Source organism: Somniosus microcephalus, unplaced genomic scaffold, assembly GCF_052327205.1.
Source record: "Somniosus microcephalus isolate GS21.2 unplaced genomic scaffold, FLI_Smic_1.0 scaffold19, whole genome shotgun sequence".
In the NCBI taxonomy this organism is placed as follows: domain Eukaryota; kingdom Metazoa; phylum Chordata; class Chondrichthyes; order Squaliformes; family Somniosidae; genus Somniosus; species Somniosus microcephalus.
Window position 1 is genome coordinate 762,018 of NW_028225206.1, and position 26,262 is coordinate 788,279.

The 26,262-nt window shown below is 43.2% G+C and overlaps 1 protein-coding gene across 1 annotated transcript in view; it reads right to left on the reverse strand.

Moving 5' to 3' along the window:
* Window positions 1-15,734: 15,734 nt before the first annotated feature.
* LOC147083909 (scavenger receptor cysteine-rich domain-containing protein DMBT1-like) overlaps window positions 15,735-26,262 on the reverse strand; it is a 47,374-nt gene continuing 36,846 nt past the window's right edge. Inside the window, exons 13-16 of the mRNA XM_085980053.1 lie at window positions 25,798-25,905; window positions 16,970-17,080; window positions 16,331-16,462; window positions 15,735-15,895 (exon numbers count right to left, since the gene is read on the reverse strand). Coding sequence (XP_085836179.1) covers window positions 15,735-15,895; window positions 16,331-16,462; window positions 16,970-17,080; window positions 25,798-25,905 — 512 coding nt within the window. The remainder of the gene's footprint in view (window positions 15,896-16,330; window positions 16,463-16,969; window positions 17,081-25,797; window positions 25,906-26,262) is intronic.

The window sequence follows — 26,262 nt, forward strand, 5'->3', positions numbered from 1 at the left end:
TATTTCAAATTGATATTCCATTGCAATATGCTATTGCATTGCCAATTACGATTTTATTTTAAAGCAATATTCCATTACAACGTGATGTTGAATTGCAAATACTATTATATTGTAAATTTATATTCCATTGCAATTTGCTATTGCATTGCAAATGACTATTATATTGCAAAGTGATATTAAATTGCATTATTATATTGCACTGCAAATGACAATTATATAGAAAAGTGACATTGCATTCCAATGTGATGTTGCATTGCAAATGACTATCATATTGCAAATTTGTATTCCATTGCACTTTGCTATTGCATTGCAAGTGACTATTATATTGTAAAGTAATATTCCATTGCAATGTTATATTGCATTGCAAATGACTAATGTATTGTAAAGTGATATCCTATTGCAATTTTCTATTGCATTGCAAATGACTATTATATTCACACAGAATCACACAGAAACCCCACAGTGCAGATAGAGGCCATTTCAGGCCATCGAGCCTGCACCGACACATATCCCACCCGATCCCCGTAACCCCTACATCAACACATATCCCACCCTATCCCCGTAACCCCACGTATTTAATCCCCCTAACACTAAGGGTCAATTTATCATAGCCAATCAACCTAACCCGCACATCTTTGGACTGTGGGAGGAAACCGGAGCACCCGGAGAAAACCCACGCAAACACGGGGAGAATGTGCAAACTCCACACAGACAGTCACCCGAGGCCGGATTCGAACCCGGGTCCCTGGCGCTGTGAGGCAACAGTGCTAACCACTAAGCCATTGTTGCAAAGTGATATTTAATTGCAATGTTATATTGCATTGCAAATAACGAATATTTTGCAAATCGATATTCCATTGCAATTTGCTATTGCATTGCAAAAGCATATTATGTTGCAAAGCGATATTCCATTGTAATGAGCTTTTGCATTGCAAGTGACTATTACATTGTTAAGTGATATACCATTGCAATGTTCTATTGCATTACAAATGACTACTATGCTGTTAAGTGATATATCATTGCAATGTTAATATGCATTGCCAATGACTATTACTCTGCAAACTGAAATTACATTGCAATGTGTTGTTGCATTGCAAATGATGATAATATTGCAAAGCGATATTCCATTGCAATCATCTATTGCATTGCAAATGACGATTATATTGCAGTGATGTTCCTTTGCAATGTTCTCTTGATTTGCAAATGACTAATATATGGCATGGTACTATTCCATTGCAATGTTCTATTGCATTGCAAATGACAATTATATTGCAAAGTGATATTACATTGCATTGTTATATAGTTTTCAAAATAGTTGTGTTTTGGGAAATGATATTCCATTGCAATTTGCTTTGGCATTGCCAATGATGATTATATTGCAAAGCAAAATTACATTGCAATGTGCTATTGCACTGCCAATGACTATTATAGTGCAAAGTGATATTCTATTGCAATCTACTGTAGCATTGCAAATGACTGTTATATTTTAAATTGATATTCCATTGCAATGTTCTATTGTGTCGTAATGTACTATTGCATTGCAAATGATGATTGTATTGCAAATTGATATTCCATTGCAATATGTTATTGCATTGCCAATTACAAATTTGATTTAAAGCATTATTCCATTACAATGCGATATTGCTTTGCAAATGACTATTATATTGCAAATTTATATTCCATTGCAAAGTGCTATTGCATTGCAAATGACGATTATATTGCAAATCGATATGACATGGCAATTTGCTATTGTATTGCAAATGACAATTATATTGCAAAGTGATATTCTATTTCAATGTGATTTTGCATTGCAAATGACGAGCATATTGCAAAGTCATATTCCATTGCAATGTTCTGTTGCATTGCAAATGACTATTATATTGAAAGGTAATATTCCATTGCAGTGTTCTATTGCATTGCAAATGACTATGATATTGCAAAGTGAAATTCCATTGCAATGTGCTGTTGCATTTCAATTGAGTATTATATTACAACATGATATTAGATTGCAATCTTCTATTACATTACAAATGACTACTGTATTCTTAAGTGATATTCCATTGCAATATGATATTGCATTACAAATGACTATTATATTACACAGTGATATTAGATTGCAATGTTATTTTCATTGCAAATAACGATTACTCTGCAAATCGATATTCCATTGCATTGTTCTATTGCATTGCAAATGACTATTATATTGCCAACTGATAGATTGAAATGTTCTTTCGCATTGCAAATGATGATTATATTACAGTGAGGTTCCATTGCAATGTTCTATTGTATTGCAAATGATGGTTATATTGCAAAGCGGCATTGCATTACAAGGTGTTATTGCATTGCAAATGACTATTAAATTGCAAAGTAATATTCCATTGCAATGTTTTATTGCATTGCAAATGATGATTATATTTCAGAGTGATGTTCCATTGCAATGTTCTCTTGCATTGCAGATGACTAATATATTGCAAGGTAATATTCCATTGCAATGTTCTATTGCATTGCAAATAACTATTATATTGCAAACTGATAGTCCATTGAAATGTTCTATTGCATTGCAAATGACGATTGTATTGCAGTGATGTTCCATTGCAATGTTCTATTGCATTGCAAAAGCATATTATATGGCAAAGTGATATTCCATTGCAATGTGCCATTGCATTTCAAATGACTATTATATTACAACGTGATATTAGATTGCAATCTTCTATTGCCTTACAAATGACTACTATATTCTTATGTGATATTCCGTTGCAGTATGCTATTGCATTGCTCATGATTATTACATTGCAAAGTGATATTCCATTAGAATGAGGTAATGCATTGCAAATGACTATTATATGGCAAAGTGATATTCCATTGCAATGTCTTAATGCTTTGCAAATGACGATTATATTTCAAATTGATATTCCATTGCAATATGCTATTACATTGCCTATTACGATTTTATTTTAAAACAATATTCCATTACATTGTGATGTTGCATTGCAAATGCTGATACATTGCAATTTTATATTCCATTGCAATTTGCTATTGCATTGCAAATGATTATTATATTGCAAAGTGATATTAAATTGCATTGTTATATTGCATTGCAAATGACAATTATATTGAAAAGCGACATTGCATTCCAATGTGATGTTGCATTGCAAATGACAATTATATTGCAAATTTATATTCCATTGCAATATTATATTGCATTGCAAGTGACTATTGTATTGTGAAGTGATATCCCATTGCAATTTTCTATTGCATTGCAAATGACTATTACATTGGAAAGTGATATTCAATTGCAATGTTATATTGCATTGCAAATAACGAATATTTTGCAAATCGATATTCCATTGCAATTTGCTATTGCATTGCAAATGACAATTATATTGCAAAGCGATATTCCATTGTAATGAGCTTTTGCATTGCAACTGACTATTACATTGCTAAGTGAAATACCATTGCAATGTTCTATTGCATTACAAATGACTACTATGCTGTTAAGTGATATTTCATTGTAATGTTCTAATGCATTGCCAATGACTATTACTCTACAAACTGAAATTACATTGCAATGTGTTGTTGCATTGCAAATGACGATAATATTGCAAAGCGATATTCCATTGCAATGTTCTTTTGCATTGCAAATGACTAATATATTGCAAGGTAACATTCCATTGCAATGTTCTATTGCATTGCAAATGACTATTATATTGCAAACTGAGAGTCCATTGAAATGTTCTATTGCATTGCAAATGACGATTATATTGCAGTGATGTTCCATTGCAATGTTCTATTGCATTGCAAAAGCATATTATATGGCAAAGTGATATTCTATTGTCATAGAGTCATAGAGTCATAGAGTTTTGCAGCACAGAAAGAGGCCCTTCGGCCCATCGTGTCTGCGCCGCCCATCCATCCCTGTCCAGTCTAATCCCATTTTCCAGCATTTGGTCCATAGCCCTGTATGCAATGGCATTTCAAGTGCTCATCCAAATGCTTCTTGAATGTTGTGAGGGTTCCTGCCTCTACCACCCTTTTAGGCATTGAGTTCCACATTCCAACCACCCTCTTGCAAATGACTGTTATATTTTAAATTAATCTTCCATTGCCATGTGCCAATGCCTTTCAAATAACTATTATGTTGCAAACTGAGAGTCCATTGCAATGGTCTATTGCATTGTAATGTGCTGTTGCATTGCTAATGATGATAATATTGCAAAGTGATGTTCCATTGCAATATGCTGTTGCATTGCAGATAATGATTATATTATAAAGCGATATTCCATTACAATGCGCTATTGCATTGCAAATGCTTATTATATTGCAATGTTATCTTCCATTGCAATGTTCCATTGCATTGCAAATGCCTATTATATTGCAATGTTATATTCCATTGCAATGTTCTATTGCATTGCAAATGACAATTATATTTCAAAGTGATATTACATTGCATTGTTATCTTGTTTTCAAAATAGTTGTGTTTTGGAAAATGATATTCCATTGCAATTTGCTTTGGCATTGCAAGTGTCTATTATGTTTCAAAGTGATATTCCATTGCAATGTACTGTTGCATTGCAAATGCCTATTATATTGCAAAGTGACATTTCATTAAAATGTGATATTGCTTTGCAAAAGACTATTATATTGCAAATTTATATTCCATTGCAAAGTGCTATTGCATTGCAAATGATGATTATATTGCAAAGCGAAATTAAATTGCAATGTGCTATTGCATTGCCAATGACTATTATATTGCAAAGTGATATTCCATTGCAATCTACTATTGCATTGCAAATGACTGTTATATTTTAAATTTATATTCCATTGCAATGCTCTATTGCATCGTAATGTGCTATTGCATTGCAAATGACAATTATATTGCCAATTGATATTCCATTGCAATATGTTATTGCATTGCAAATTACACATTTTATTTAAAGCGATATTCCATTACAATGCGATATTCCATTGCAAAGTGCTATTGCATTGCAAATGGTGATTATATTGCAAATCGATATTACATGGCAATTTGCTATTGTATTGCAAATGACAATTATATTGCAAAGTGATATTCCATTGCAATGTGCTTTTGCATTGCAAATGACAATCATATTGCAAATTGATATTCCATTGCAATGTTCTGTTGCATTGCAAATTATTATTATATTGAAAGGTAATATTCCATTGCAGTGTTCTATTGCATTGCAAATGACTATTATATTGCAAACTGATAGTACCTTGAAATGTTCTTTCGCATTGCAAATGACGATTATATTGCAGTGATATTCCATTGCACTGTTCTGTTGCATTGCAAATGGCTGTTATATTGCCAACTGATAGTAGCTTGAAATGTTCTTTCGCATTGCAAATGATGATTGTATTGCAGTGATGTTCCATTGCAATGTTCTATTGCATTGCAAATGATGGTTATATTGCAAAGTGGCATTGCATTACAAGGTGCTATTACATTGCAAATGACTATTAAATTGCAAAGTAATATTCCATTGAAATGTATTATTGCATTGCAAGTGACGATTATATTTCAGTGTGATATTCCATTGCAATGTGCTATTGCATTGCAAATTATTGTTCTATTTTAAATTGATATTCCATTGCAATTCACAAGATCCTGCAAATCCATTGGCAGAATAGGCGCACCAGTGTCAGTGTTCTTGCTCAGGCCAACATTCGCCGCATCGAAGCTTTGACCATGCTTGATCAGCTCCGATGGATGGGTCACATTGTCCGCATGCCCAATACGGGACTCCCAAAACAAGTGATCTACTCGGAGCTCCGACACAGCAAGAGAGCCCCAGGTGGGTAGAGGAAACACTTCAAGGTCACCCTCAAAGCCTCCTTGAAAAAGTGTAACATTCCCACCGAGACCTGGGAATTCCTGGCCGAAGACCGCACAAAGTTGAGGAGAAGCATCCGGGAAAGCGCCGCACACCTCAAGTCTCTTCACCAGGAGCACGCAGAAGCCAAGCGCAGGCAGCGCAAGGAGCGCACGTCAACCCAAGCACACCACCCAACCTCCCCTTCAACCACTGTCTGCCCCACCTGTAACAGAGACTGTAGGTCCCGCATTGGACTCATCAGTCACCTGAGAACTCATTTCTAATGTGGAAGCAAGTCATCCACGGTTCCATGCACTGCCTCAGAAGATCACAGAATCACAGAAACCCCACAGTGCAGATAGAGGCCATTTCGGCCCATCGAGCCTGCACCGACACATATCCCACCCGATCCCCGCAACCCCTACACCAACACATATCCCACTCTATCCCCGTATTTAATCCCCCTAACACTAAGGGTCAATTTATCATAGCCAATCAACCTAACCCGCACAGATGCGGCGGAGACAGAGAAACTAGAAAAATGGAATAGAGTCCTTACAGGAAGCGGGGTAGGAGGAAGTGTAGTCCAGGTAGCTGCGGGAGTCGGTGGGCTTGTACTGGATGTTTGTTGAAAGCTGATCGCCAGAAATGGAGACGGAGAAATCAAGGAAGGGAAAGGAAGTGTCAGAGATGGTACCAACGACGTAGCTAAAAAAAGGGAAGAGGTCCTACAAGTAGAATTTAGGGAGTTAGGAGCCAAACTAAAAAGTAGGACCTCGAAGGTAGTAATCTCTGGATTACTACCAGTGCCACGTGCTAGTAAGAGTACAGAGAACAGGATAGTTAGGCTAAATACGTGGCTTGAGCAGTGGTGTAAGAGGGAGGGTTTTAAATTTTTGAGGCATTGGAACCAGTTTTGTGGTAGGTGTGACCTATACAAAAGGGACGGTCTACACCTGTGCAGAGATGGAACTGATGTTCTCGGGGTAATTTTTGATAAAGCAGTTCGGGAGCATTTAAACTAGTATGGCAGGGGGCTAGAAACCTATGTAGTGAAATAGAGGAAAGTGAAAGGCAGACAGAAATAAATGATAAAAGGGTGAGGAACAAAAAACAAAGGGCCAAACTAATTCATAAAAAATGTGAGCATACAAAAAGCCTGAGGGTTTTATACCTTAATGCGAGAAGCATCAGGAACAAGGTAGATGAATTAGCTGTGGAAATAGAGGTTAATAATTATGATCTAATTGGGATTACGGAAACATGGTTGCAGGGTGAGCAGGGCTGGGAGCTTAACATACAGGGGTATTCAGTATTTAGGAAGGATCGACAAAAAAGAAAGGGAGGAGGGGTAGCATTGCTAGTAAAAGAGGGGATAAATGCAATTGAAAGGAAGGATATTAACTCAGTTAATACAGAATCTATATGGGTGGAGCTAAGAAATAGCGAGGGGCGAAAAACATTAATAGGAGTGGTATATAGGCCTCCAAATAGTAAAATAGAGGTTAGGGAGGGCATCACGAGGGAAATTAGAGAAGCGTGCAATAAGAGCACAGCTGTCATCATAGGTGACTTTAACTTACATATAGATTGGACTAGCCTAATCAGTAAAAATAATGAGGAGGAGGAATTCCTTGAGTGTTTGAGGGATGGTTATCTGGATCAATATGTCGAGGAACCAACTCGGGAACAGGCTATATTGGACTGGGTACTGTGCAATGAGAAGGGACTAATCAGTAATCTTGTTGTACGGGGACCCTTGGGTCAGAGCGATCATAACATGATCGATTTCTCACTCGAAATGGAGAGCGAAGAAATTGACTCAGAGACTAAGGTCCTGAATTTAAACAAGGGGAATTATGATGCCATGAGACGGGAACTGAGTAGGTCTGAGTGGACAACGTTCCTGGGAGGACTGGAGGTAGATAAACAATGGCAAACATTTAAAGATAGAATGACAAAATTGCAAAAATTGTTTATACCAATCTGGCATAAAAGGAAATCTAAAAAGGTGACTCAACCGTGGATAACAGGGGAAATTAGAGACAGCATAAAATCCAAAGATAGGGCGTATAAAATAGCCAAAAAAAGCGCCAGAGCGGAAGATTGGGAACAGTTTAAGATAGAGCAAAGGAGGGCAAAGGGCATAATCAAGAGGGGCAAAATAGCTTACGAAAACAAGCTGGCGGAAAATATAAAAACTAACTCCAAAAGCTTTTATAAGTATATCAAAAGGAAAAGACTGGTGAAAACCAAAGTTGGTCCATTGCAGTCAGATACGGGGGAATATATAATGGGAAATAAGGAAATGGCAGATCAACTAAATGCATACTTTGGGTCAGTCTTTACGAAGGAAGACACAAAAAACCTCCCTGGGATATCGGGAAAAATAGGGACATTGGCAAAGGAGGAACTGACGCAAATCAATATCTCTAAGGATATGGTGTTAAGGAAGCTAAAGGGATTGAAGGTGGACAAATCCCCAGGGCCTGATAACATGCATCCTAGGGTACTGAAGGAGGTGGCCCTAGAGATAGCGGATGCACTAAGGATGATTTTTCAGAATTCATTAGACTCGGGAACAGTACCGATGGATTGGAGGGTAGCTAACGTTACCCCACTATTCAAAAAGGGGGGTAGGGAAAAAGCAGGTAATTACAGACCTGTAAGCCTTACATCAGTTGTGGGCAAAATGCTGGAGTCCATCATTAAGGATGAAATAGCGGAGCACTTAGCAAATGGGGACAGGATAGGACAGAGTCAACATGGATTTACAAAGGGTAAATCGTGCTTGACTAATCTATTGGAATTTTTTGAGGGAGTAACTGGTAGAATAGATGGGGGAGAGCCAGTAGATGTGGTGTACCTGGACTTCCAAAAGGCCTTCGATAAGGTCCCACATAAAAGATTAGCATGGAAAATTGAGGCTCATGGGATAAAGGGGAAAGTTTTGGCGTGGATAGGGAACTGGCTGTCAGATAGAAAACAGAGAGTTGGAATAAACGGCTCATTTTCTGAATGGCAGGCAGTAACAAGTGGGGTACCACAGGGATCTGTCCTGGGCCCCCAGCTGTTCACAATTTACATTAATGACCTGGATCAGGGAGTCGGATGCAGCATTTCCAAATTTGCAGACGACACTAAACTAGGAGGGGGGGTGGGCTCAGAGGAAGAGACCAGGAAGCTCCAGAGCGATTTGGACAGACTGGGCGATTGGGCGGATAAATGGCAGATGCACTATAATGTGGACAAGTGCGAAGTTATCCACCTTGGGTGCAGGAACGGGAGGGCAAATTATTATTTAAATGGCAATAGATTGGGAGAGGGGGAAGTACAGAGAGACCTGGGTGTTCTTGTACACCAGTCACTGAAGGCGAGCATGCAGGTGCAACAGGCGGTCAAGAAGGCAAACGGTATGCTGGCCTTCATAGCAAAAGGGTTAGAATACAGGAACAGGGATACCTTGCTGCAGCTGTACAGGGCACTGGTGAGACCACACCTCGAGTACTGTGTACAGTTTTGGTCGCCTCATCTGAGGAAGGATGTTCTTGCCATGGAGGGGGTGCAGCGGCGATTCACCAGGCTGATACCAGGAATGGCGGGAATGACCTATGAGGAGAGACTATGTAGTTTAGGGATGTACACACTGGAGTTTAGAAGATTGAGAGGGGACCTCATAGAAGTGTATAAAATTCTGACAGGTCTAGACAGACTGGATGCAGAAGGAATGTTTCCCTTGGCGGGTGAGAACAGAACTAGAGGACATAATTTAAGGATAAGGGCTAAACCATTTAGGACAGAGATGAGGGGGAATTTCTTCACTCAGAGAGTGGTGAACCTGTGGAACTCATTGCCACAGAGGGCAGTGTACGCCAGCTCATTAAATATATTTAAGAGGGAATTAGATATATTTCTACGGGCAAAAGGGGTTAAGGGTTACGGAGAGAAGGCGGGGACGGGATACTGAATTAAAGGATCAGCCATGATCTCATCGAATGGCGGAGCAGGCACGAAGGGCCGAATGGCCTACTCCTGCTCCTATCTTCTATGTATCTATGTATCTATGGACCATGTGAAGGTGAGGGAAGGGTGGAAATTGGAAGTAAAGTGAATGAACTTATCTAGTTCAGGGCGAGGGCAGGAAACGGCACCAATACAGTCATCAATGTAGCAGAAAAAGTGGTGAGGGATGGGACCTGTGTAGGACTGGAACAAAGAATGTTACACATATCCCATGAACAGGCTGGCATAGCTAGGCCCCATGCGGGTTCCCATCGCAATACCTTTAATTTGGATGACGTGAGTGGAGTCAAAGGAGAACTTGTTCAATGTGAGAACAAGTTCAGCCAGGCGGAGGAGGGTGGTGGTGGATGGGGACTGGTTTGGCCACTGTTCAACGAAGAAACGGAGCGCCCAAAGGCCGTCCTGCTGGGGGATGGAGGAGTAGAGGGATTGGACGTCCATAGTGAAAAGGAGACGGTTGGGGCCAGGAAACTGGAAACTGTTAAAGTGAAGGAGGGCATCAGAAGAGTCGCGAATATAGGTGGGAAGAGACTGGACAAGGGGAGAAAAAATAGAGTTGAGATAGGAAGAGCTAAGTTCCGTGGGGCAAGAACAAGCTGAACCGATGGGTCTTCCAGGGCAGTCCTGTTTGTGGATCTTGGGAAGGAGGTAGAAGCGGGCTGTGTGGGGTTGGGGGACTATGAGGTTGGCGGCCATGGAGGGAAGATCTCCAGAGGAGATGAGGTCAGTGACATACTTGGGAACAATGGCTTGATGTTTGCTAGTGGGGTCATGGTCAAGGCGAAGGTAGGAGGAGGTGTTGGAGAGTTTGCGTTCAGCTTCCGCACGGTAGAGGTCAGTTCGCCAAACAACAACAGCACCACCCTTATCAGCAGGTTTAATGATAATGTTAGGTTTGGATTGGACAGAACGGAGTGCTGCAAGTTCAGAGAGAGGTAGGTTGGAGTGAGAGAGGGGAGCAGAGAAATGGAGACAGCTGATGTCAAGTCGGCAGTTAGCAATGAAAAGATCTAGAGAGGGTAAAGGCCAGAGGGAGGGTTCCAAGTAGAAGGAGAATTTAGAAAACGGGAGAAAGCATCAGCCATGCGGGGGAAAACTCCTGGCCAGAGAAGTGGGCATGCAGATGAAGGCAACGGAAGAAGAGCTCAGCATCGTGCCGAGCTCGAAATTCATTCAGTTAGGGGCATAAGGGGATGAAGCTCAGGCCTTTGCTGAGGACTGATCGTTCGGGGTCAGAGAGGGGAAGGTCAGAGGGGATAGTGAAAACATGGCCAATCCTTTCTCCCGCTTTCTAAATGCTCCTTCTACTTGGACCCCTCCCTCTGGCCTTTACCCTCTCTAGATCTTTTCGTTGCTAACTGCCGACGTGACATCGGCCATCTCAATTTCTGTGCTCCCCTCTCTCACTCCAACCTACCTCCCTCTGAACTTGCAGCACTCCATTCTCTCCGACCCAACCCTAACATTATCATTAAACCTGCTGATAAGGGTGGTGCTGTTGTTGTTTGGCGAACCAACCTCTACCGTGTGGAAGCTGAACGCCAACTCTCCAACACCTCCTCCAACCTCTGCCTGGACCATGACCCCATTAGCAAACATCAAGCCATTGTTTCCAAGTGTGTCACTGTCCTCATCTCCACTGGAGATCTACCCTCCATGGCCGCCAACCTCATAGTCCCCCAACGCTGCACACCCTGCTTCTAACTACTTCCCGAGATCCACAAACAGGACTGCCCTGGTAGACCCATCGTTTCAGCCTGTTCTTGCCCCACGGATCTTATTTCTTCCTATCTCCACTCTATTTTTTCTCCCCTTCTCCAGTCTCTTCCCACCTACATTCGCGACTCTTCCGACGCCCTCCGTCACTTCAACAGTTTCCAGTTTATTGGCCCCAACCATCTCCTTTTCACTATGGACGTCCAATCCCTCTACACTTCCATCCCCCACCAGGGCGGACTTTGGGCGCTCCGTTTCTTCCTTGAACAGAGGCCCAACCAGTCCCCGTCAACCACCACCCTCCTCTGCCTGGCTGAACTTGTTCTCACGTTGAACAACTTTTCCTTTGACTCCACTCACTTCCACCAAATTAAGGGTGTTGCTATGGGAACCCGCATGGGCCCTAGCTGTGCCAGCCTGTTCATGGGATATGTGGAACATTCTTTGTTCCAGTCCTACTCAGGTCCCCTCCCTCACCTCTTTTTCTGGTACATCGATGACTGTACTGCTGCCATTTCCTGCTCTCGCCCTGAACTAGATAAGTTCATTCACTTTACTTCCAATTTCCACCCATCCCTCACCTTCACATGGTCCATCTCCGACTCTTCCCTTCCCTTCGTTGACTTCTCCGTCGCCATTTCTGGCGATCGGCTTTCGACCAACATCCACTACAAGCCCACCAACTCCCACAGCTACCTGGACTACACTTCCTCCCACCCCGCTTCCTGTAAGGACTCTATTCCATTCTCCCAGTTTCTCCGTCTCCGTCGCGTCTGTTCTGACGATGCCACCTTCCATACCAGTGCTTCCAACATGTCTTCCTTTTTCCTCAACCGAGGATTCCCCTCTACCGTGGTTGACACGGCCCTCGACCGTGTCCATTCTATTTCCCGCACTGCTGCTCTCACCCCTTCCCCTCTTTAATAGAACCACGATAGCGTTCCACTTGTCCTCACCTTTCACCTCACCAGCCTCCACATTCAATGGATCATCCTCCGCCATTTCCGCCACCTCCAACGTGATCCCACCACCAAACACATCTTCCCCTCACCTCCCCTTTCAGCATTCCAAAGGGACCGCTCCCCCCGCGACACCCTGGTCCATTCCTCAATCACCCCCAACAGCCCTTCTCCTTTGCCCGGCACCTTCCCGTGCAAGCATCTGCCCTTTTACCTCCTCCCTTCCCACTGTCCAGGGCCCCAAGCACCCCTTCCAGGTGAAACAGCGATTTACTTGTACTTCTTGCAATTTAATATACTGTACTTGCTGCTCACAATGCGGTCTCCTCTACATTGGGGAGACCAAACGCAGATTGGGCGACCGCTTTGCGGAACACCTCCGTTCAGTCCGTAAGGGTGACCCTGAGCATCCGGTCGCCTGTCACTTTAATTCACCGCTTCACTCCCGCTCTGATCTCACTGTCCTCGGCCTGTTACATTGTTCCAATGAAGCTCAAGGTAAGCTCGAGGAACAGCACCTCATCTTTTGATTAGGCACTTTACAGCCTTCTGGACTCAACATTCAGTTCAACAATTTCAGATAATTATCCCTGCCCCCATTTTTCATGCAGTGTGATTTTTGCCATTCCCATTTGCAACATTTTATCTTTCCTGCCTCTTACAAAAGTACAGGATGTTCTTTCAATTCCTTCCTCCCCTCCTAACCAACCCCCCTGTCTCTGATCCTGCTTAATATCTGTTACATCTCCAGGTTTTCCAGTTCTGATGAAGGGTCCCAGGCCTGAAACATTAACTCTGTCTCTTTCTCCACGGATGCTGCCTGGCCTGCTGAGTATTTCCAGCATTTTCTGATCGAAATTTTCTTGACAGATCCTCCGTATCCCCGGGAGATGGGCCTCTGCGGGTGGAGATTTCCGCTATTTGCCCAACTTGCGCCCGCTGAATGCCTGTGAAGTTCTTATGCCTGATAAATGCAGGTGTAACGCCTGCTGTTACCAGAATAAGAGTTTTAAAAAATAGCAAACTAAAATGTGATCACTCATTTATACATAAAAAAAACTGTGCAATAATGTAAGTTGATTTTTAGCCCCGTTAATACATTTAATTTTTTTAAAAAACTTAAACTTTCGTTTAAAATAATTAATTAAATGGCATTTTAATTAATTTTACAAATGTAATTTATTTATTTATTTTATGTGTTTGTGTATTTTTAAAGTGATCCCATTCATATTTATGGGAGCTCCGGACGCACGAAACTCCCAGAAGTATGAATGGGGATTCCCTTCTTTTATTGGTTGAGCCGGCCCATGTGATCCCAGGGGCGCTTGTGAGCCGCATGCGCACCTGAGATCCCTGGGCCTCTGCCCGCGCGCACCCGGAGAAGCCCAGGATCGCGAGCCTCCAACCCTCCCGGGCCACCAGGGAAATGCGGAGATTTTTCACAGGTCGGAGGCTTCCACCCGCGGGAAGCCTCCGATCGCAAATTGTGGGCCTTGTGTTTAGACTCCACAAGGTGGCGCTATTTTCATCACACAACAACAGCGACTCCCTTATCAGCAGATTTAATGATGTCAGGTTTGTACCTGAGAGAATGGAATGCTGCAAGTTCACAGGGACATGGATCAGAGTGAGGGAAGCGAGGATTCACTGAATCACTCCTGCCCTCCATCCTATCACAGACCTTCAGCCTTTTGATCTTTTCATGCCCCCTTGTAACTGGCTCTTTATTTACTAAAAGCGGTTAATCTCTGACATTTTAAATTTCTGAAGATATCACTGACATGAAACGTTAACTGTTTCTCTTTCCACGGATGCTGCCTGACCTATTGAGTGGTTCCAGCATTTCCTGTTTTTATTTATAATAATGTTCGCCCTCTGCTGGTGGACACTTGCCATTGCAGTGGTCACACTGATGGAATAAGCATCGCCACCTGCTGGCGGACACTGCACGGTACAGGCGTTTTTCTGATTGAGTGACCATTTCTCCCTGCGGCTGAATAACTGAAATATTTAGCTTTTAGGATTAAAGTGCAAAAACAGTGGCTGTGGAACTCTGATCAGATTCTCCTGGTCTCCTGCCATACGCCGAATTTCCAGGGACAAGTGTCGTGCAGCAAAACAACATTGTGCTGTATCTAGGGATTGGTGTGTGTTTACTAATGGGACATAATAAAAACATGAACATCGACAAAGGCACAGATTTCAAATAATATTTAATAAATGCATTTTTATTTTTCAACGCAATGTACATCACCATTTCCAGTAGGAGACTGCAGCAGTCTCTGTACATCGAGTATATGGCGGTGCAGGGACCAGTTACAATAAAGGGAGATAAAACAGACAGACTATTCCTTTGACCCCCTGCGGGTTCTGAACAATCTTAAATGGAGGATGTAAAAGTGAAGCGGTTACAAAATGAAGTTCATATAAAACCTTCAGCAATAAACAGATGTTCTTAATCTCTGTTACACAGTTGCTTAATCCACGCAGAGCAGTGTCTTACAGTATTACTATAGACAGAGCAATGATCCGAATACATTCTTCCTCTTTTATAATGTTTAATTAAGCAGAACGCAGCCAGAATATAGAGAAAAGCTAAATCTATGTATTTCAAAACAAATTTACATGGCGATTGATCAAATACATTGATGTTTATATCGTGAAGAAAAGCACATTCAGCATGTTCACACTGTTCGTTAAGTTAATGGATATTCGCTCAGATTTAACACAGGTTATTTCCCGCTACACTGTGACACGCCCCGAGACATCGCAACCAGGATTTTCCACTTAATTCTCTCTGAAAGGAAAAAAAACACCTTGAGAGAGCGAGAGAGGATTAAACAATTCACCAACACACCATACAATCAAATGGAGTCTTTTTCACTACTCAGAATGTTCTCTCTGATACTTCACTTCAATTAGCCTTTTATTTAAATAATAAATAAACAACATCTTCTCTCTGACAGTTTCAGTATCATTTGCCGTTAAACACACTCCCCACAATCACAGAATTGAATTAATTACAGCCAGTATAATGGGGTATTTATTCCCACAGTAAATACACAGCATGTTCTCTCTGCTAGTTTCAGTATCACTAACGGTTGAACACACTGCCCATTGTCACACAGTAGAATCCACCCGGGACTGGACACTCCCCCAGCACTGGGACACAAACAATGCAACAGATAATAAAACATTGCTCTTACCGGCTTGACGTAGATGTAACATTTTGAGCCACACAATCACTGCCCATCGGTGGCGGAATGTCCGGGGTTGTGAACGTGTCACAGTGAACATGGTCATTGTTACCAGGAGTGGAAGGAACCGGTAAACCGGGATCAGTGCGGGTCTGAGAGCTGTACACTGTGGGAGAGACAGATTATGGATTAATGATGGCGGTAAAACCCGCATCAGTGTGGGTCACATATATCTGTCAATTTGGTGAAGGGGCTGGACTTTGCTGGTCTGTGAGTGGAAGAGAATTGTTTTCTACCCACACCCCCGTGCTGGGTTTTACCGCTGGGTGACAGCAGACGAGGTGCGTCTAATATCCGAGAATCGGGTGGTTCAGTTTGAGCACTGGAATGATTCCTGGTGCGAGTATTAACAAGGAAGATAATCCACACTGAACAGCATCAGGCTCTCTTTTCTAGAACACTTCATTCCCTGTAATCACAACATGGTCTTAAATCAACCATCGCTCTGTGTCACCGCCGATTAAAAGGGAATTTAAAACAGCGCCAGTCCATTCCTACACAGAGGGCTGGTGACTGCGGGAATATCAGAGATGTAACTCACCGAGAGTGGAGAGATCACCGCCGGCACTTCTGAGTGTGAGGAGATCATCAGGACCACCGTCCAGCAGAAAGTGACCGCCCTGAGTGTCAGTGACTCCAGTCTCAACATCGTCATAATCGCCCGGAACCGGACCTGGGAGGAAATAGAGATTTCCACTGAAACCAAATGCCAGCACTGAGTGCTCAGAATGATATTATTATAAATCAATCTACCCGGGCCTTGCAGGGCGGGAGAGTGGACCAATGTGGTCTTCGGGTGAAGTGGGGTTATCTGGGGGAATGATTGGACCGTGTCGTGTCGAGGTAGTTTAGTCTCCGTGTTAAAGTCACAAATATCGCATTGAATCACCCACCCAAGCTGCACACACATTTCACATTTCACGGCCCATGGAGCCGTGTGAGGAAACACAATGAACTGAATGTTTCCTTCCATTATACCATTGGGGGAAATCGATATGATTTTGTTTCAAATCCAAAGTATTTCCACAATATTTTGTAACAAAAATCACTGTCTAGTACTACGGATCCTTGACACTGTCATTTTTCGGCGAGTAAGCTCTGATGTCTTTAGTTGTTGGTTTTAGGTAATAAACTGTGTGAAGTCCAACAAATGATTGTAGTAATTGGGATATTTACCCACCCTGAATAGTGGAGGAGTTCCCTTCAGGATTTTCTGATCCCGGATCAATGTCACCCAAAATGTCACTGGTGTAATATTCAATCTGATTGAGGGAGTCAATGGAACCCGAAACTGTCAAACACAAAAAATGGATGGTTATTAGAGTGATTGATTAGCACATCGGAGCAGACAACATAATACCTTCATCGTCCCATTGACAAAATCTTGGGATTTCCTAACTGACACCATTGTGGGAGATCATTCACTACAAGGGCTGCAGTGGTTCAGAGGAAGGCCCACCACTACCTTATCAGGGCAACTAGGGATGGACCATAAATGCCGGCCCTCCCAGCAGTCAGACACAATAATGTATAATCCATTAGGACAGGCAATACCTCAGGTATCAGAGCAGAGAAAATAGTGTATAACACAGTCGGTTAGTACAGAGAGAGTGAGTGGGGTTTCCTGATCATGATCCCCCTTGGACACGACAGCGGCACACCCAGCCCAGTCAACACTGCAAAGTTCTGCTCACGAACATCTGGGGACTTGTTCCAAAATTGTGCGAGCTGTCCACAGACTAGCAAGCAACAGCCTGACATAGTGATACTCACAGAAACATACATTAAAGCCATTAGGTAACCTCTCCAACACCGACCCTGGCTATGTCATGCCCCACCGGCAGGATAGACCCACCAGAGGTGGCGGTACAGTGCTATACATTCGGGAGGGATTGGTAATGGGAGTGCTGAACATTGACTCCAGAACCATGAAGTCTTATGGCTTCAGGTCGAGCCGGGCAAGGAAACCAGCTGCTGATTACCACCAACCACCCTCCCTCAGCTGCTGAATCAGTACTCCTCCATGTTGGACACCACTTGGAAGAAGCACTGAGGGCAGCAAGGTTACAGAATTTACAGAATCAACGGTTCAGATCAAAATGTACCCACCCTGAATACTGGAGGCGTTCCCTTCAGCATTTTCTGATCCCGGGTCAGTGTCACCTAAAACGTCACTGGTGTAATATTCAATCTGATTGAGGGAGTCAGTGGAACCATAAACTGTCAAACATAAATAATGGATGGTTATTGGAGAGGTTGTTCAGGATATCGGAGCAGAAAACATAAACCGGATTCTCCGGGGCCTATGATCGCATACACACAATGTACATGGTCATAAGTGTCCCACAAGCTCCGTGTTTCCACATGTGATGCACTTGAACAAAAACGCAGACCTTGCAATCTGTCAAGATTCTGTTTGACAGATCGTGCTCACCCGCAGGAAATGGACATTCGCTGGCGCAGGGCTCGGCTCTTTGCCCAACTACCGCCCAGCGAATAAACACAACACTTACACCTGGTAAAAGCAAGAGTAATGCCTTCTTGTACCAGTGTAAGCATTTAAATACATAGTAAAATACATTTATTTAAATGATTTAAACATATATAAACGTTTAAAATTAGTTTCCGATATTTTTTGCCCCTTGAAAAAAGTTTAAATTTATTTTTCAAAAATTAAATTTTCTTTTAAATGTTTAATTACATTTTATTTTAATTAATTTTGACCATGTGATGATTTATTTTTATTTCAGTTTTGTTAAAATGTACTTTTTTAGGGGATTCCTATTATGCTTAAGTGGATTCCGTATGTAAATATTTGTCCTTCAATCAACATAACAAGAACAGATTATCCGGTCATTATCACATTGCTGTTTGTGGGAGCTTGCTGTGCGCAACTTGCCTGCCGCATTTCCCACATTGCAACAGTGACTGCACTCCAAAAGTACTTCATTAACTGAAAAGTGCTTTGAGGCGTCCAGTGGTCGTGAAAGGCGCTATATAAATGCAAGTCTTTCTTTAAATTGAATCCCCATAAGAATGAGAATCCCCCTTTGTGATTTATTGGGCTGGCCCACCTTATCACAGGGGCGCTTGCAAGTGCTCCTGGGATACGTGGGCCTTTACACAGGCTTATGCCTGGAGGCCCAGGAGCGCAAGTGTCCGAAGGTCCAGGGGCACCAGGTAGGTGCTGAGTTTACTTGTGGTTCAGAGGCATTCCCCCGCGGGAAGCCTCTGACAGCAATTTCCAGCCCTATAATCGCTTCATCACCCCTGTGACACTGTCCTGGAATTTGGTAACTGACACCATTTTGGGAATCCTTCACCACAAGGACTGCAGCGGTTCTGGAGGAAGGCCCACATTACCGTATCAGGGAAACTACGGATGGATCATAAGTGACGGCCTCCCAGCTGTCAGACTCAATAATATACATTACAGCCCATTAGTACAGGCAATATCTCAGGTATCAGAGCAGAGAGAATAGTCTATAACATAGTTGTTAATACAGAGCGAGTGAACGGGGTTTCCTGATCATGATCCCTCCACCCTCCCATCATCTCTTTCATTTACAGAGACTCTAAAACCGCCAGCGGTGACTGCAAAAATTGGCCCCCGCCCCACTCATGGGCCAGAAAATAGTGCAAGGAGGACAATATCCGATTCGTTCATCCATCTGTTTTTTAACCAAATGATTTATGTTAACGGTTAAATCCCTCCCTAACAATAGCCCAAGACAAAGGTTTCACCGATTCGATAAGCGTTATTGTTCTAATATCCTAAAGAACAATTTGTAAATTAACGTTATACATAACAATACAACCTGTTAGAATAAGTCGGATAGAAACAACCAATCCCTGGTTAGGATTTCCTGCGAGGAACATGTTCCAGATACAGGAATCCAGACTCCGAGAGAAATGGAATCTGGGACAATGCGGCTGTCGCCTCATAAAAGCAGCGAGTTTTTATGGGATTGTTTAAAGGGAATAAAATGAAATGTTAGTGACAGAGAATCCAAGGTCAGCTAATACTGGAAATAATGGCCCGGATTTTCCGTGACATATGACGGCGTACACACACCATCGTAAGTTTCCCGCAAGTTCCGGGGTTACGCGTTTGATGCCCGACAACCCACAACTTGCAATCTGTCCAGATTCTGTTTTACAGATCGTTCGAATCCGCAGGAAATTGACATTCACTGGTGCAGAGTTGGACTATTTGCCCAACTACTGCCCAGCGAATGCCCACAAAGCCCTTAGGCCTGGTAAAAACAGTGGTATGGCCTTCTTTTACCAGCGTAATGGTTTAAATAATTCTTGAAATACATTTTTTAAAGTGATGTAAATATTTAAAATTAGTTTAGGTTATTTTTGCCCCATTAAAAATGTTTATATTTAATCTACAAGAAAAATTGTTTTAAATGTTTAATTAAATTGTATTTTAACTAATTTGGAACCTCTGATTATTTATTTTTATTTAAGTGGTGTGAAACTGCGCTTTCAATTTGCGGTCGCAGGCTTCCCGCGGGCGAATGCCTCCGAGCCGCAAGAATAGTGCGAACCGACCTGATGGTCACGGATATTCGGACACTTGCGCTCCTGGGCCTCTCCGCGCACACCTGTGTAAAGGCCCACGTATCCCGGGGCGCACGCAGTTCGCAAATACCTTGCGATCACGTGGGCCGGCCCAACCAATCATAAAGGGGAATCCCCATAATCATGATAGGAATCCCATAAAAAAGACAATTACACACCAGTTAAAATCAAATCATTACACATTCAAAATGAATTAAAATGCAATTTACTAAAACATATAAAGCCAAAATTTAATTTTGCAAAATATAAATTTAAATGATTTAAAGGGGCTTAAAATAACCTAAACTAATTTTAAACGTTTATTATTTTTAAATGATTAGAAAATATTTTAATATTTACTGAAAGTCTTACGCTGTTAAAAGAAGTCCTTATCTCTGCTTTTACCAGGTGTAAATTTCACGGGCATTCGCTGGGCAGTAGTTGGGTAAATAGCCCAGTTCTCCCCAGCGAATGTTCATTTCCGGGGATGCGGTGGATCTGTCGAGCTGATACTTGACAGATCGCATGTTCTGGGTTTTCGCGCATGTGCATCGTGGAAACCCAGAGGTTGCGGGGCACTAGAGGCTGCGTACACACCGCATACTCGGTCATCGGCACCAGGAAATCTGGACCATTCTGGTTACCGAGACTCCATACTAAAATGGAATTCCCATACGCAAAATAGGAATTCCCCATTGAGATTGATTGGACTGGCACACTGCTTGCGAACCGCTTGCGCCCCTGGGATATGGGGCATTTACGCATGTAGATGCCTGCAGGCCCAGGAGCGGAACAGAGCAAAGGTCTGGAGGCAGCAGGTAGCTGCATACTTTTCTTGTAGGAAGTCACACAACACCAGGTTATAGTCCAACAGCTTTATTTGAAATCACAAGCTTCCGGAGCGCTGCTCCTTCATCCACCTGACGAAGGAGCAGCGCTCCGAAAGTTTGTGATTTCAAATAAAGCTGTTGGACTATAACCTGGTGTTGTGTGACTTCCTACATTTGTCCACCCCAGTCCAACACCGGCATCTCCACATCATGGCTACTTTCGTTGTGGTTCAGAGTCGTTCGCCCGCGGCAGGACTGCAACCGCAATTTCGAGGCCAATTTTGGGCCATATTTTCTGATCAGAGACTTCCCGCGTGCGGAGGCTGCCGATCTGGAAAAAACTCCACGGGCTTACCTGAGGGCTCCTGAGGTGAATATAGTTCTGCTCCTGGGCTTCTCCAACTCCAAGGGCGCCGGGCCCACGTATCCCAGAGGCACATGCGGTTCGCAAGTGTACCTGGGACCATGTGGGCACCAGGGAGCCAATCAAAGAAGGAAATCTCCCTTCATACACTTGACAGACAGTCCGGAAACATAGTAAAACTTTAAATACATTTTAAAATAAGCCATCACCTTTTGAAAATTAGTTGAAATTACAATAAGTTAAATATTTTTTTTTTAATTATATTTTTGGAACAAAATAATTAAAGTTTTTTACGGGGCTAAAAATAAACTGACCTTTTTTGAAAGTATTTTTACATGATAAATGAGTGAAAACATTGTTTTTTTTTACTTTTTAATACTTATCCTGGTTAAAGCAGGCCTGCTTTTACCAGGTGTAAGAATTGTTTGGGTTTTCTGTCATAGAGTCATAGAGTCATAGAGTTATACAGCACAGAAAGAGGCCCTTCGGCCCATCGTGTCTGCGCCGTCCATCAAGCCCTATCCAATCTAATCCCATTTTCCAGCATTTGGTCCATAGCCTTGTATGCAATGGCATTTCAAGTGCTCATCCAAATGCTTCTTGAATGTTGTGAGGGTTCCTGCCTCTACCAACCTTTCAGGCAGTGAGTTCCAGACTCCAACCACCCTCTGGGTGAAAATGTTCCTCCTCAAATCCCCGCTAAACCTCCAGCCCCTTACCTTGAATCTATGCCCCCTTGTTATTGACCCCCCTACTAAGGGGAAAAGTTCCCCTTTATCTACCCTATCTATGCCACTCATCATTTTGTACACCTCAATCAGGTCCCCCCTCAGCCTTCTTTGCTCCAAGGAAAACAACCCCAGCCTGTTTAGTCTTTCTTCATAGCTGAGGCGCTCCATCCCAGGTAACATCCTGGTGAATCTTCTCTGCACCCTCTCCAAAGCAATCACATCCTTCCTATAGTGAGGCGACCAGAACTGCACACAATACTCCAGCTGTGGCCTTACCAGCGTTTTGTACAGCTCCATCGTAACCTCCCTGCTCTTATATTCTATGCCTCGGCTAATGAAGGCAAGTATCCCATATGCCTTTTTAACCACCTTATCTACCTGCTCCGCTGCCTTCAGGGATTTATATACATGTACACCAAGGTCCCTCTGACCCTATGTGCTTCCTAGGGTCCTACCACTCATTGTGTGTTCCCTTGCCTTATTTTCTGTCAAAAATGCATCCCCTCGCACTTTTCAGGGTTAAATTCCATTTCCCACTTTTCCGCCCATCTGACCAACCCGTTTATATCGTCCTGTATCCTGAGGCTTTCCTCCTCGCAATTTACCACCCCACCAATTTTCGTGGCATCTGCGAACTTACTGATCATACCTTTTACATTCTCATACAAATCATTTATGTAGATCACAAACATCAAGGGAGCCAGCACCGATCCCTGAGGTACCCCACTGGACACAGGCTTCCAGTCACAAAAACAACCTTCGACCATCACCCTCTGCCTCCTGCCACTCAGCCAGTTTAGGATCCAACGTGCCAAGGCACCCTGGATCCCATGGGCTCTTACCTTCTTGACCAGTCTCCTATGCGGGACTTTGTCAAAAGCCTTACTGAAGTCCATGAATACCACGTCCACAGCATTTCCCTCATTCACACACCTAGTCACCCCCTCGAAAAATTCAATCAGATTGGTCAGACATGATTTACCCTTGACAAAGCCATGCTGACTATCCCCGATTAATCCTTGCCTCTCCAAGTGGAGACTAATTTTGTCCCTCAGAATTTTTTCCAATAATTTCCCTACCACAGATGTTAGGCTCACTGGCCTGTAATTCCCTGGTTTATCCCTGCTACCCTTCTTGAATAATGGTACTACGTTAGCTGTTCTCCAGTCCTCTGGTACATACCCTGTGGCCAGAGGGGTTCTGAAAATTTGTGTCAGAGCCCCTGCAATCTCCTCCTTTGCCTCCCACAGCAGCCTGGGATACATCTCGTCCAGGCCTGAGGATTTATCCACTTGTTGGCCTGCTAAAACCGCTAGTACCTCCTCCCTCTCGATGCTAATATGTTCAAGTATATCACAGTCCCCTTGCCCGATTTCTATGCCTACATCGTCTTTCTCCATAGTGAACACAGATGCAAAAAATTCATTTAAAACCCCGCCTACATCATCTGGCTCTACACACAGATTGCCACTTTGGTCCCGAATGGGTCCTACCCTTTCCCTGGTTATCCTCTTGCCCTTAATATACTTAGAAAACATCTTAGGATTTTCCTTTATTTTGCTCGCCAGTGTTATTTCATGGCCCCTCCTCGCTCTCCTAATTTCTTTTTTAAATATGCCCCTGCACTTTTTATACTCCTCTAGGGCTTCCTCCGTCTTTAGTAACTGCCAAAAGCCCCCCTTTTTTTCCTAATGCATTTTTGTATATCCCTTGTCATCCAAGGTTCCCTTTGCTTGTTGGTCCCACCCTTGACCTTTACGGGAACATGTTGGTGTTGTACTCTCTCTATTTCCCTTCTGAAAGTCTCGCACTGCTTTGATGTGGATTTTCCTATAGGTAGCTGCTCCCAGTCCACTTTGGCCAGATCCTGCCTTATCATATTAAAATCGGCCTTCCCCCAATTTAGAACCCTTATTTCTGGGCCGTCTTTGTCTTTTTCCATGACCACCTTAAATCTCACCGAATTATGGTCACTGTCGCCAAAATGCTCTCCTACTGACACTTCCACCACTTGCCCGGCTACATTCCCTAGAATTAGGTCCAGTACCGCCCCCTCTCTTGTAGGACTTTCTACATGTTGGCTCAAAAAGCTCTCCTGGATGCACTTTAAGAATTCTGCACCCTCTAAGCCTTTCACACTCTGACTATCCCAATTAATATTGGGGAAGTTGAAAACCCCCACTATTATTACCCTATTATTTTCGCACTTCTCTGAGATTTGCCTACATATCTGTTCCTCTATCTCCCCCTGGCTGTTTGGGGGCCTATAGTACACTCCCAGCAAAGTGCTTGCCCCCTTTTTGTTTTTAAGTTCTACCCATATGGCCTCATTAGAGGAACCCGCTAATATATCATCCCTCCTTACAGCAGTAATTGACTCCTTAATTAATATTGCAACACCCCCTCCCCTTTTACACCCCACTCTGTCTCGCCTGAAGATTCTATACCCTGGAATATTGAGCTGCCAGTCCTGACCCTCCCTCAACCATGTCTCCGTGATAGCAACAATATCGTACTCCCATGTGTTCAACAACAACTTCAGTTCATGCACCTTATTTGCAAGACTCCTTGCACTAAAATAAATGCCTTCCAGCCTTGCCATATTCCCTTTTGCCTTCACATATTTGCTCTGCCTTCCCAGCTGACTTGTTTTTTCCTCCGTAAATCACCCCCTACTATAGCTCCACGCTGTATCCCATCCCCCTGCCAAGTTAGTTTAACCCCCCCCCCCCCCACAACAGTGCTAGCAAACCTCCCCGCAAGGATATTGGTCCCCCTCTGGTTCAGGTGTAAACCGTCCGACTTGTACAAGTTCCACCTTTCCCAGAAGCAGACCCAGTGATCCAGGAAACTAAAGCCCTCCCTCCTGCACCATCCCTTTAGCCACGCATTCAACTGTTCTATCTTCCTATTCCTATACTCTGCGGGCGGAGGGTCTCCAGAAAGCGGAACTCTCTGCTCGCGGAGGCCCTTCTCCAGGGCAGGTGGAGGATCTGTCAAGACCATGCATGAAACCGGCATTTCCGATGTCCCTGCGGGTGCGTACACAGCGCGTAAACACACGTAGGGATCGGAATATCTGGCCAAACGAAAGGCGATAAGTGAAGGAATGAAGATGGTTTCAATCAATCTGTGACTGCATGTCATGTTTGAGTGAATATAAAGTAAGAAATACAATCAGCCGATGGGTTTATTATTCCTGGGCTCAGATATCTGAAGGAGTCCGTGTGGAGCCGGGTGGGAAATAGAAACAGCGTCTCTGCTCTCTATTTACAAACAACCCAAAATCCCATTCTGTGAAAAATACCGACCAGTGGGAATCTTCCCAAACCATTGCTGTTCTCACTATACACACGGACACAGAGACACTCTCACTGTGATAGGATTCCTTCACATGGGGACAGTGAGCGGACTGCTGATCGTGTCCAGTCAGTACATTGACCATTAAAAGGGGTATTTAAGGGAAGGCAACATTTGTCCAGTGAAGATTCAATATCAAACGGAAAATACAGACCTGAACCCTGGGTCTGAGCGGAATCCTGGCCAGGTGGAATATTCTCAATCTCTTCATAAATTGCTTGGTACAAACAAGCAGGTGACTTCCTGCCGCGAGTGACAGCACCTGTTGGAGGGAGGGCGGGGAGATTAACATTTTGATTCACTTCACGCGCGTTTCACGGGAATTCATCTGCGGAAAAATCCAAATAACTGATATAGTGATAGTCAAGGGACAGAATCAGTTAGCGTGAATGTGGAGGAGTTTAGTTGTGTGTGTGATTCCGTGTGTGTGTCTGTGTCTCTGTGCAGACACATGTTCACTTCCAGCAGACTGCGGCCAGTTGTATTGACCTCGGGAAGAGGGAATGAGGGGATATCAGGAGAAATGAGCTCCAGTTGATCGCTCGGTTACGGGGCCACACGGGGAGTTCAGCTGAAGAGAAGCTGGGTGAAGTTGACTGATCTCTGCGGACAGCATCAG